This window comes from Pelodiscus sinensis, chromosome W (genome assembly GCF_052426305.1).
Source record: "Pelodiscus sinensis isolate ZL-2025 chromosome W, ASM5242630v1, whole genome shotgun sequence".
Classification (NCBI taxonomy): Eukaryota; Metazoa; Chordata; order Testudines; family Trionychidae; genus Pelodiscus; species Pelodiscus sinensis.
Genome location: NC_143084.1, coordinates 5,799,126 through 5,812,005, shown reverse-complemented (window position 1 = coordinate 5,812,005; position 12,880 = coordinate 5,799,126). Strand labels below are relative to the sequence as shown.

Genomic DNA, 12,880 nt, shown 5'->3' with positions numbered 1-12,880 from the left:
ACACACACACACACCCCAACCCTGAGCCCATCATACACTTGAACCCCCCATACCCCCACATCCCCAGTCTCCTACACCCCAACCTTGTGCCCTGAGCCCCTCATACACCCCAACCAAGACTCCTGCACCCCCACATCACCAACCCCCACCATAAGATTGACAGAAGACAGCCTGAATGTGTGCATGAAGCTGGATTTGACCAGTTATGATGTAAACTTCAAAGAAATGCATGAAAAGATGCAACAGCAGAAGTCCCATTAAATTAAGTCTGTGAGTACAATGTTTCATTTATGCTATTATTAATCAGTATGTCAATTATCAATAATATTAAATTGTATATTTTCAGTCATGCAAATAAGCATTCTTATAAAGTTTTTTGTTGAACACTTGTTCTGAGTTTTGATGTAGTTTGGCTCTTTGGTTTGAAAAGGTTGCCAACCCCTGTAACTAGCTTGTAAATAGAGAGTTTCTGTTCCAGGTCCTGACAGAAAACGTAGTCAGTCACCACAAAGCGAGTTCAAGAACATCTACTTGAATTGGGAAGTATTTCTGATTTAAATTCACAAACAGCGTCTTAAAATTAATTCAAGTCTTTACATTTTAGAACACCCAAAAATGTGATTTCAACTATTTTTAAGCAATTTAAATGGGTATTAGACATAAGACACTATTTCAAGGAAGAAAGATGAAGATTATCCAAAAATGAATAAATTATAGACCTAAATACAAAAAGAACCCCCCCCCCCCCAGAACTCCATACCTTGATACCCATTAGTTTTCTGAATTTGACATTTTGGTCCTTGTTTCCAAAATTTAATTTCTCCCATATTTCTGCAGACTGTGATTTATCCTACAAGAGTAGGAAACAAGTACACAAATTTAAGAGTTTTTCATAACATTCCCCCAAAAATTACAACTTAAGTAGTAACAGACAGAGAGAAAGATTTCTTAAGAACATTAAGAGGTAGACAATGGCCTTACTGGTGGTATTATTCTCTACTGCCATATGGACGTTCCCATTTCAAATTTTCCATCCAGATCTGGTGTTGTAGGGTCAAAGGGTGTGAGTGCTGTTAAAACACTAGACCCTCATTATAAACTGTTCAGAAGCAACAGTTCAGACAACTACGCAGGAGTTCTGATGAGTTCCAGAAGGGAGGCTGAGAGTTCATGATTATTTGGGTTGTCAAGCGATTAAAAAATTTAATCGCGATTAATCATGCACGCCTCCCCTTTGAAATGCGCTGCATGGAGCCCGGGATCAGCTGGAGTCCTCAGCTGACCCCGGGCTCCATGCAGCACTGCCCCTTGGAAGCGGCGTGGCAGTGTTTCCAAGGGGCAGCGCATTAAGGGCCTGGGATCAGCTGGGGACTCCAGCCAATCCCCGGTTCCACTTGCGCTGCTGCTTTGAAGCGCCGGAGCAGCATTTCAAAGGGGCAGCAGAGCATTAACACCTGTGATTAACGCGTTAAAAAAATTAATGCGTTAATCCTGTCCTGCGTTAATCGCAGGTGTTAACGCAGGTCAATTGACAGTTCTAATGATTATCCTTTCCAGATAACACTTACTGCTTTGAACATATTGGTGGTGACAGATGGAGTCTCCCTGAACTTCGTTCCTGTAGTAAAGCTGGTGGGACATGCTAACACTTGGGCTGCGTCTAGACTGGCAAGATTTTGCACAAAAGCGGCTGCTTTTGCGCAAAATCTTGCTGCCTGTCTACACTGGCCACGAGTATTTGCGCAAGAACACTGACCTTGTACTGTACAAACACTGACCTTGTACTGTACTCTGATGCTCCCGCTCAGGGATAAGACCTCTTGTGCAAGTATTCTTGCGCAAGAGGCCAGTGTAGACAACAACGTTAATTTCTTGCGCAAGAAAGCCCGATGGCTAAAATGGCCATTGGAGCTTTCTTGCGCAAGAGAGCGTCTGCACTGGCACGGATGCTTTTGTGCAAAAGATGTGCTTTTACGCAAAAGCATCCGTGCCAGTGTAGACGCTCTCTTGCGCAAATACTTTTAACGGAAAAACTTTTCCATTAAAAGTATTTGCGCAAAATCATGCCAGTCTAGACGCAGCCATGTTGTTTATATTTATTATTATACTTTAAGGGACACCGAAGAGTTAATTTAGCTAGCAGTGTCCCCTATTTTGTCCAACAGGATAGTTTTAAGCTTTCAATCTTTCACTCTATAAGAGGAAGTTACTCACCTTGGTGCAGTAACAATGGTTCAAGATGTGTGTCCCCGTGGGTGCTCCACTGTTGGTGCTGATTCGTCCCGGTGCCGCAGATCGGAGTTTTGAGCAGCAGTAGTCAGCTGGACCGCGCTTGCGCAGCAGGCGCCTCGCAGCGTTCATGCCATTTGGCACACGCGTGTGGTCCGGCTCCCACCAGTTTCTGTCGTCTGCCCAAGTATCTGAAAAAAAGGAAGTGAAGGAAAAAGACTCCAGAACACGGAGGAGGGTGCGGAGTGGGGGCACCCATGGGGGGACACATCTCGAAGAACTGTTGTTACTGCACCACGGTGAGTAACTTCCTCCTCTTCTTCAAGTGATATCCCCATAGGTGCTCCACTGTTGGTGACTTTGTAGCAGTACTCGAGAACACCTGGATGGCAGGTCCCAGAGTCATGGTTTGACTGCTGTTGAAAGCACTGCTGAGGAGTCAGCAGCAAAAAGGTGCACAATCGCATAATGCTTCATTAAAGTGTAATTAGATGACCATGTGGCTGCATGGCAGAGGTCTCGGAGGGGGACTCTTCGTAGGAAGGCTGTGGATGTGTGTAATGAGCTCTGGGTTCTACTGGCAGTGACTTATTTCGTATGGAGTAGTACGTGCTGATGCATGAAACTATGAGTCTCGACATGCGCTGAGATGATAGTGGTTTGCCCTTGGAGCGATCCGCTAGAGCAGTGGTTCCCAAACTTTTCAGCATCATGCCCCCTTTTTGATTATTGAGAAACCCTCATGCCTCCCCACCTCTTCTTTACCGTCATTGAACCCCCCTTTTAACAAAAAGTTCAATTAGTAATTTAAAATTAAAAATAAGCACAAATTGTTTTTCTTGGCACAAAAATTTAATAAAAGGGTAATTTAACATAAGAAATAGCAGAAACAAAACGAATTTAATGTGCAGGATGATGTTGCATTTTCTTCACGAATTGGGAAATCCTAGGTTTGAAATGAGGGAATGAAGGATTTAGGTATGGGAAGGGGTGAGAGGTGCAAGCTCTGGGAGGGAATTTGGATGCAGAAGGAGATGGAGAAGGGGTTGCTGGCTCAGGGAGTGGGCTCCAGGCTGGAGAGTGTTGGGGTCAGGTGGAGGGTTGGGGTGCTGAGCAAACCACAGGCTTGTGGAGATGAGGGTGCAGGAGTTCAGGTTGGGGTATATGAGGGGCTCAGTGTAGAGGGGCTGGGAGTATGATGGGCTCAGGACACAGATTTGCAGTGTGTTGATTGTGCAGTAGTATTGTGGCAGAAGACTGGGGATGAGAGAGGCTCAGGACAGGGGGTATGACAGGCTCAGGGTTGAGGTGTGTGCGGGGATGCAGCCAGATGAGGGCTTGGCCCCAACTGGGGGCTTGTTGGCCAGTCTTCATTTTTAAATAAAATATTATGTCCAACACAAACGTTTCAGCCTTGTCTTTATTTATGGGAGGGGCAGGGAACCTGTTTTTGTCACTGACCCACAGAAAAAAATCAGTCAGGGATCACACAAGTGAGATGCAAAAAAAAAAACCCAACCCCTCCAAGCCTCACTGATGTGGCCCCAACTGAGACACCTCCTTCCCCTGGCACCCCAGCCCCATGGGGGGAGGGTAGGTAGGACTGAGGGTCAAGGCCTCAGGCCAGATTAATTCTTCTGGGGTTAGTGGAATTTGTGGGCCCCTCTACACTCTGAGGTGGGGCCAAAAATGAGGGATCCAGTGTGCAGGACAGGGGATCCAGTATGCCAGTGAGTGGGATAGGGATGGGGTGCAAAAGAAGGTACAGGAGCAAGCTGGGGGTAGGTGTCTGGCCAGAAAGGAGGGAGCAGGAGCAGGGTGCTGGTGGGTGTCTGGGCAGGGTGCTGGATAGGGTTGGGCCAGGGGGCTGGGAGGGCAGAGCGTCAGGTACTCATGGGGGTCTGGGCGGGGGGGGGGGCGGGGTACTCATGGGGGTCTGGGCAGGGGGAGGGGACAGGGACCTGGGGGTCCTACAGCTGTGCGCCAGGTCTGGGACTCAGGAAATGCATGCACTGCTTTCCCCTTCCCCAAATAGCCAGCGTGTTTCCTGAAACACCGGCTCTGTCATGCCGCCGGGGACTTCCTTCCCCCTTCTGCCTTCCTGTGCTGAGGGGGCGTGCGGGGAGGAGAGTAGGAGTCCCGGGACCACGCCAGCTTCAACTGCTCAGGCAGCGCACGTTTCGTGAGACGCCAGCTCTGGCGTGCAGCTGCGGGACTCCCCCCCCCCCCGACGCCGCAAGAAGCCGGTGCTACCTCCATTTTCGCAGGCGGTAGTGCCAACGCGGGCTCTTTCTTAGGGTGGGGGGGAGGCTGGGTCACCTCCCGCCCCCCTTGGAATTTCTTCACGCCCCCCCAGTTTGGGAACCAATGTACTAGACTAGAGAGACTAGTAAGCGTTGAGACTTTCAAAAGGGTTGGGTTCTATCTATATAAAAGGCGAGTGCTCTGTGTACGTCGAGGGAATGCAGAGTTGCCTCTCGGGAAAAGGTATGGGGCATGGCCTAGAAGGAAGGAAAACTGATTGGTTCATTCACATGAAATTCAGAACACACTTTAGGGATGAAGGCTGGGTGAGGGCATAGAATGTTGTCTTTGTTAAAGGTGGTATACGAAGGTACTTCCATCAAAGTCACAAGTTTGCTGACTCTGTGCACAGATGTAATGGCAAGCAAAAAAAACACCTTGAGTGTCATCATTGGGAGTGGTGAAGTAGCCAAAGGTTCGAAAGGTGGTCGAGTATGGATGTCCAGGACAAGGTCCAAGCTCCAGGATGGAGGTAGGGGTCTGTGAGGCGGATTAAGGTTGGTTAACCCCTTTAGGAACCTCTTGGTAGTTGGGTGGGCAAATACATAGGTGCCATCTATAGAGTGTTGGAATGCACCAGTTCCAGAGGCACACTGCTTCTGTGCAAAGGGATCAGGATCCAGTGCCCCCTTGGCAATTTATATAGTACATCATGGAGATGTTGTCGGTGAGTATTCTGACAGTAGTGTCGCGAATAGGCACCTGGAAATGCTTGCAGGCGTTGAAGACTGCCCTGAGTTCCAGGATGCTTATGTGGAAAGTTGTTTCTCGTGGTGACCATCGTCCCTGAACAGACATGCCGTTCATGTGAGCACCCCAGCCCGTGAGGGAGGCATCTGTAGTAATGTGAGCAGAAGGTTGAGGATGATGAAATGGGACTCCTGCAAGGAGATTGCGTGGCTCAGTCCACCATCTGAGGGAAATTGTAACAGCGGATGGGGGCGTCACCCTTTTGTGGATGTGGTGTCTTGTCGGAGTATACACAGACACTATCCAGTGTTGGAGGCAGCGGAAGTGTAGTCGTGCACGGTGGACCACATACGTTGTGGCAGCCATATGGCCCGTAAGTTGTAGGCATGTAAGTATTGGAACTGTAGGACTCATAGTAACTACCGCGACAAGGTCCTGGATGGCTTGGAACCTCTGAACAGGTAAGTAAGCGCGTGCTGCGGTGGAATCGAGGCGAGCACCTTAGGAATTCCAAGGTTTGGGAGGGCTCAAGGGTGGATTTCTGGTAGTTGATGATCAGACCAAGAGATTCGAATGTCTGCCTGGCTATAAGTATCATATGGCATGTCTCCACTGAGGACAAGCCCTTTACGAGGCAGTCGTAGAGATAAGGGAAGATTATAACACCTTGTCGACGTAGGTGCGCCGCTACTACCGGGAGTGTTTTTTAAAACACCCTGGGTGCGGAGGAAAGGCCAAAAGGAAGCACTCTATACTGGAAGTGCTCTACACCAACCATGAATCGAAGAAACTGCCTGTGAGCGGGATGGATGGTGATGTGAAAATAAGCATCCTGAAGGTCTAGGGCTGCAAACCAATCCCTGTTGTCTAATGCCAGGATTATAGATGGAAGAGTTACCATTTTGAACTGCTGTCTTCGAAGGCAATGGTTGAACTTCTGGAGATTGAGTATAGGTCTCCACCCTCCTGTTTTTTTTCTGGGTGAGGAAATAGTGGGAGAAGAAGCCTTTGGTTCTGAATTTGTCTGGTACTCTCTCTACTGCTCCGATGGAGAGGAGTTGATGGACCTCCTGTTTTAGTAGATCCTCATGAGAAGGGTCCCTGAAGAGGGATGGGGTAGGTGGGGTGGCTGGAGGTAGAGATAGGAAGGGGATGGTGGGTGAGTCGATCTCCAGAACCCAACGATCGGACGTGATGGTGGACCAGTGTTAGCCGGTGGCCGGGGTAGTGAGTGGTCTGTGAGCCCTATCACACCTGAGTCTTTAGCTGCTAGGACAGAGTCCCTTCGCAGCGGGCAGCCAGGGAGGCTGACGGGCGCCCCAAAGATACACCCGAGACTTCGACTGCTAGGACAAAGTCCCTTCACAGCAGGCAGCCAGGGAGGCTGATGGGTGCCCCAAAGAGTCTACCCCGTGGAGGCGGCACGACTCAATGCTCTTACTGCGTTTACCCCTGACCGGCTATAGTTCTTTTGATTGTGTTTGGTTCTGTTACAGCAACAGGAGGAGTCAGGTTAAAGCTTAAACAGTTACTATTTTATTGTTACAAGGCAAGCTTAGCTGTTAAATGTTACTGCTGTGTTGCAGATGACACAGCCACTACAAAAGGCAAGACAGAAAATACAATGAAAAGTCACTTAAAGGTACCATTAAACCCTTTTGGTTCTCTGAGCTCTTATTGAATGCGCACAAAAATAGACACCTAGAAGGTATATTCTCACCTCTGCGATCCTTACTCCGGCGAAGCCAGCATTTCTCTCAATCCCAATGGGAAGCAGTCGATACAAGATGAAGGCATCCCTAAAGTCTCGGGGGTCCAAGACCACCTGACCAGCAGGTATATGGGTGGATCTCCAATTAGAGTGGGGCACAGGGCCCCACTTTATACCCCTGTGGTCACGTAGGTGCTTCTCTTGTCATTAAAATGCTAATTAAGTTGGAACGTCTTTGTGACGCCCATTCCCACAGGGGGTCCAAAGCTTAATTTGCACCTGTGAGGTGGAGGTAACTAAATCATTAGGGCCAGACATCCTTTTTCTGATGGGGCGGCAGATTCCTCTTCCGGGACGGTGTGTGTAGACGTATCAATACTGGTACCAGCCAAAGGTAGCCCAAGGCCCCCGACTGCCTGCTGGCCCAATTGTCGCTGTTATCTGGTTCCTGTCTAGCATCCAGGGCCATTGTTATTCCAGCATCTCTGGAGGCCCTGAAGCCTTTGAAGACAGAGTTTCGCTCCCAAGGATTCTCTCTCCCAAGGATGTCAGAGGGAGGAGGGGGGAGGGTTCTGTCTGGCTACAACCAGTGATGGTAAAAAGGTCTGAGGTGGTGGTGGAAAATGGGAGCTGCATGATGATGTGGGTTCGCAACAGGGAGGGTTTGTAAATTCTCAACCAAGAAGAAGTCAAATTTGCAAATTTGTACTGGGGAGCCTTGGACCTCTGATGAGCCACATCTATGACCAGGGAGTTGGGCTGAGGGTGAGGAAAATAAAAATTCCATTCCCTTAGCTGGGACAAAGTACTTTTTGTCTGCTCTTATTGGTTGGCGGGGCAGAAGCTGGGGTCTGCCAGATCTCCTCGAAAGCCTCCATAATCGCCTCATCTATTGGCAACGCGATCTTAGCTCATTGGGAGGGTTGAAGGTTTTTGAGGAGGCGGTACTGCTTTTTCTGGACCTCCGTAAGTTGGACCTCCTGGCTAGTGGCGATCCTCTTAAACAATTCCTGGAACTGTTTAAGGTTGTCTGAAGGTGACATGTCCCCTGGGATTACAGCTTCATCCGGAGACGAGGAGGACTGGTCTGTAGGAGAAGTATTGGGCTGCTGTTCCTCAGGGTCTGATAATTGACCCTCTTCAGCCTCCAAGTGGTGTGTTTGAGGGGAAGAACTCTGAGGTGGTGGTGGTGGAAGGTGTTGCTTGTGAGGAGGTATGGAAGCAGCAGGATACCTATGTGCAGGGGAGAACCTGTAGCAGCAGGGTGACCACTGACTAGGATGTGGAGGCTGGTGATGGTGGTAGCCAGTTGATCAATAAGGTGGGCGGTCATAGAATCATAGAATAATAGGACTGGAAGGGACCTCGAGAGGTCATCGAGTCCAGCCCCCCACCCTCAAGGCAGGACCAAGCTCCGTCTACACCATCCCTGACAGATGTCTATCTAACCTGTTCTTAAATATCTCCAGAGAGGGAGATTCCACCACCTCCCTTGGCAATTTATTCCAATATTTGACCACCCTGACAGTTAGGAATTTTTTCCTAATGTCCAATCTAAACCTCCCCTGCTGCACTTTAAGCCCATTACTCCTCGTCCTGTCCTCAGAAACCAAGAGGAACAAATTTTCGCCTTCCTCCTTGTGACACCCTTTTAGATATTTGAAAACCGCTATCATGTCCCCCCTTAATCTTCTTCTTTCCAAACTAAACAAGCCCAGTTCATGAAGCCTGGTTTCATAGGTCATGTTCTCTAAACCTTTAATCATTCTTGTCGCTCTTCTCTGTACCCTTTCCAATTTCTCCACATCTTTCTTGAAATGTGGCGCCCAGAACTGGACACAGTACTCCAGCTGAGGCCTAACTAGTGCAGAGTAGAGCGGCAGAATGACTTCACGAGTTTTGCTTACAACACACCTGTTGATACAATCTAGAATCATATTTGCTTTTTTTGCAACAGCATCACACTGTTGACTCATATTCAACTTGTGGTCCACTATGACCCCTAGATCCCTTTCCGCCATGCTCCTTCCTAGACAGTCGCTTCCCATCTTGTATGTATGGAACTGATTGTTCCTTCCTAAGTGGAGCACTTTGCATTTCTCTTTATTAAACCTCATCCTGTTTACCTCTGACCATTTCTCTAACTTGCTAAGGTCATTTTGAATTATGTCCCTATCCTCCAAAGAAGTTGCAACCCCACCCAGTTTGGTATCATCTGCAAACTTAATGGCTACGTCTACACTGGCCCCTTTTCCGGAAGGGGCATGTAAATTTCACCAGTCGTCGTAGGGAAATCCGCGGGGGATTTAAATATCCCCCGCGGCATTTAAATAAAAATGTCCGCCGCTTTTTTCCGGCTTTTAAAAAAGCCGGAAAAGAGCGTCTACACTGGCCCCGATCCTCCGGAAAAAGTGCCCTTTTCCCGAGGGTCTTATTCCTACTTCGAAGTAGGAATAAGACCCTCCGGAAAAGGGCACTTTTTCCGGAGGATCGGGGCCAGTGTAGACGCTCTTTTCCGGCTTTTTTAAAAGCCGGAAAAAAGCGGCGGACATTTTTATTTAAATGCCGCGGGGGATATTTAAATCCCCCGCGGATTTCCCTACGACGACTGGTGAAATTTACATGCCCCTTCCGGAAAAGGGGCCAGTGTAGACGTAGCCAATAAGCGTACTCTCTATCCCAATATCTACATCATTGATGAAGATATTGAACAGTACCGGTCCCAAAAAAGACCCCTGCGGAACTCCACTTGTTATCCCTTTCCAGCAGGATTTAGCACCGTTAACAACAACTCTCTGACTACGGTTATCCAGCCAATTAGGGCCACGATAAGGTGGGTGCATATCTAAGTTATATTTGCCTAATTTATCAATAAGAATATCATGCGAGACCGTATCAAATGCCTTACTAAAGTCTAGGTATATGACATCCACCGCTTCTCCCTTATCCACAAGGCTCGTTATCCTATCAAAGAAAGCTATCAGATTAGTTTGGCATGACTTGTTCTTCACAAACCCATGCTGGCTATTCCCTATCACTTTATTACCTTCCAAGTGTTTGCTTATGATTTCCTTAATTACCTGCTCCATTATCTTCCCTGGGACAGACGTTAAACTGACCGGTCTGTAGTTTCCTGGGTTGTTCTTATTCCCCTTTTTATAGATGGGCACAATATTTGCCCTTTTCCAGTCTTCTGGAATCTCCCCTGTCTTCCATGATTTTTCAAAGATCATAGCTAAAGGCTCAGATACCTCCTCTATCAGCTCCTTGAGTATCCTGGGATGCATTTCATCAGGACCTGGTGACTTGCTGACATCTAACTTTCCTAAGTGATTTTTAACTTGTTCTTTGTGTATCCTATCTTCTAAACTTACCCTCTCTCTGCTTGTATGCCTCAGCTAGCCGCAATAATGGAACTCCCGCTGCGGTGCTGCAAGTAGTGGAGATAGGGATCTCCGTTGTCTCCTATGAGGGGACATCACAGATGGTTGCGGAAAGATGCGGCAACAGTGACCCCGGTGCCGGCGAGAAGGTTGGAGACACTGGGCTAGGGCTTCAGTGCCTATTAGATTTCGTGTAAGCTTCTCTCGGTGCCGACGGTCTATCGTGCATCTCCGGTGCCGGACTGGGAGGCTGCAGTATCAGCTCCGGAACAGTGGGTGCTGTCAGTGCCGTTGGGGCCAGTGCCAAGGTAGGTGCCAGTGCCGATGTGGACTTCGGCGCCGGTTGTGATGGTGTACGCGATGTCAGCACCTGACCTTTGTCAGGCTTTCAGGTCCAGAACCACCTTCGAGCGTGAAGGGGCCGTGCCAGACGCCCTGGGCTTGTCTCCCGTGCTGACTCTGCTTGTCGGAACCGGCGGAAGGGAGCGCGCTGGTGAAGTCTGTTTCTTTTTCGCGGACCCCGACCTGGGGAAAGACGCCCTCCATTTTTGGGTGGTAGTGGGGTCTAAGCGAGCCGTGGATGCAGAGTCCGATGGCTGGAGTGCCTTATCAAACAACAGCAGGCGAAGGTGCATTTCTCTGTTGTGGCGTGCTCTTGCTGTTAGTTTTGAGCAGTGTGGGCATTTCTGAGGCACATGTGTCTCACCCAGGCACTGAATACAAGAAGAATGGCCATTGGAGGCTGGCATGGGTTCGTGACAAGTATCGCATTTTTTGAAACCCAGTGAGCCAGGCATTGTGAGGGAGTACCCTGGGTCAGTATTCCCCTACGTTGATTCCTCAGGATAGGGTTTTTTGGGGGGTTTTAGGGCCTTCGTTGTCAGTAACAATGAAGAAAAAAAAATTTTTTTTAAAACAAACAACAAAGTTCCTAAGACTAACTTGTAACCAGAAACTAAACTAAACATTCAACAACTAAGAACTCTTTTTCCTCTGACTAGAAGAGTTGAAGAGAAGAGCTCTTTCCATCTGCGACCGAGAGCAGCAATGAAGCAACTGGTGGGAGCCGGACCACACACGTGTGCAAAACGGTGTGAAAGCCGCGAGGCACCTGCTGCGCATGTGCGGTCCGGCTGACTACAGCTGCTCAAAACTCCGATCTGCGGCACCAGGAAGACCTGACACCAACAGTGGAGCACCCACGGGGACATCACTTGAAGAAGAATACAAGATATTCAGTAGAAAGTAAAATTTGAGAAATCCAAATCTAGAAAAGAACCTGAACTTGTTTATTAAGGCAATTTGGTGACAATGAATCTGATATACCATAAATTCTTTATATCAACATATAGTGTTTACAGCCACTAAACACTGATGCAGGGGTGGGCAATAGTTTTTAATATGGGGCCACTCCAAGATTTTGATAAGTGGTCAAGGGCTACACTCCTGTGGAGGGGGCACGGGGTCTGGGACAGCGGGTGGGGTGTAGAAGGGAGCTTGGGATAGAGGACTGGGGTACAGGAGGAAGTGTGGGGTCTGAGAGGGAGTTTGAGTGAAGGAGGGGGTGATGTACTGGGGCAGGGGCTTGGGGTAAAGGGTCCAGGAGGGGTTATGGGTGCAGGAGAGGATTCTGGCCTGGGGAAGGGGTGCAGGGTCTGGGAGGGAGTTGTGACCTGGAGGAGGTGGGGAGAGGGGATACAGAGGGTTTGGGTGGTGGCCTGGGGCTGGTAGTTGGGGGGGGGGGGGGGGGGGCGGGGTGCCAGAGGCAGGCTCTAACTGGGAAGAGCTTACCTAGGTGACTCCCAGCCAACAGCTCTGCAGACTCCCTGTCCATGTGCTGGGCGGCAGTGGTGAGGGAGTGAGGAGGCTTCATTCACTGCCCCTGCCTTCAGCAAAATTTGTCAGCTCCTATTGGCCAGAAACTGACCAATAGGAGCTGAGGGATTTTGCTACGGGGTGGGGACAGCACACTAAGCTCTCTCCTCCCTACCCAGACCGCGCAGCAATTCACAGCCTGCTGTTTAAAGTGGCTGCAGCTGCTGTGTAGTAAGGGTGCCAGCAAGGCAGCCAGATCCAGCCCACTAGATGCCTCTTGCCCATCCCTGCACTAATGCCAAAGCCTTGGCACCGGGAAGTGGAAAGTTGAACCTCTACTCAAACCCTGACTTGCTATTCATAAATTCAACTACTCAACCCCCCCGTTTTAATTCGTTTAAAGGCATATTTCTGTTAATACTATTAATGGTATGACAGAAATAATGTTACGGGGAGGTCAAAGCAGGATAACAGGCTGCATAAATATATTTTAATTTTGTTGTCATTTAGAATGACAAAACTTAAAAAACAAATAGTCTAGTAGCACCTTAAAGACTAACAAAACATGTAGATTAGACTATTTGTTGTTTTTTCTGTTACAAACTAACTCGGCTACCCCCTCTGAAGATTTAGAATGATGTTACTCCTTGGAAACCAAGAGTTTTTAGTTAGTTTCTTTAGGCTTAGAACAGGCTGTTATCTTGCATAGCAAAGGCCATCTTGCAATTGATATGTAGTTGCAACCCAA

At 48.6% G+C, this 12,880-nt stretch overlaps 1 protein-coding gene across 10 annotated transcripts in view; it reads right to left on the bottom strand.

The window, feature by feature from the left end:
* LOC102444602 (arginine/serine-rich coiled-coil protein 2-like) overlaps positions 1-12,880 on the bottom strand; it is a 57,344-nt gene that overhangs the window by 3,233 nt on the left and 41,231 nt on the right. For 8 of the 10 annotated variants that reach the window (XM_075897810.2, XM_075897811.2, XM_075897814.2 and 5 more), the window contains one exon: positions 761-850. The exons of 1 other annotated variant lie outside the window; for it this stretch is intronic. In XM_075897810.2, coding sequence (XP_075753925.1) covers positions 761-850 — 90 coding nt within the window. Of the gene's footprint in view, positions 1-760; positions 851-2,214; positions 2,421-12,880 lie in introns of all 10 variants that reach the window. One more of the 10 variants, XR_012895900.2, reaches the window with a different exon arrangement.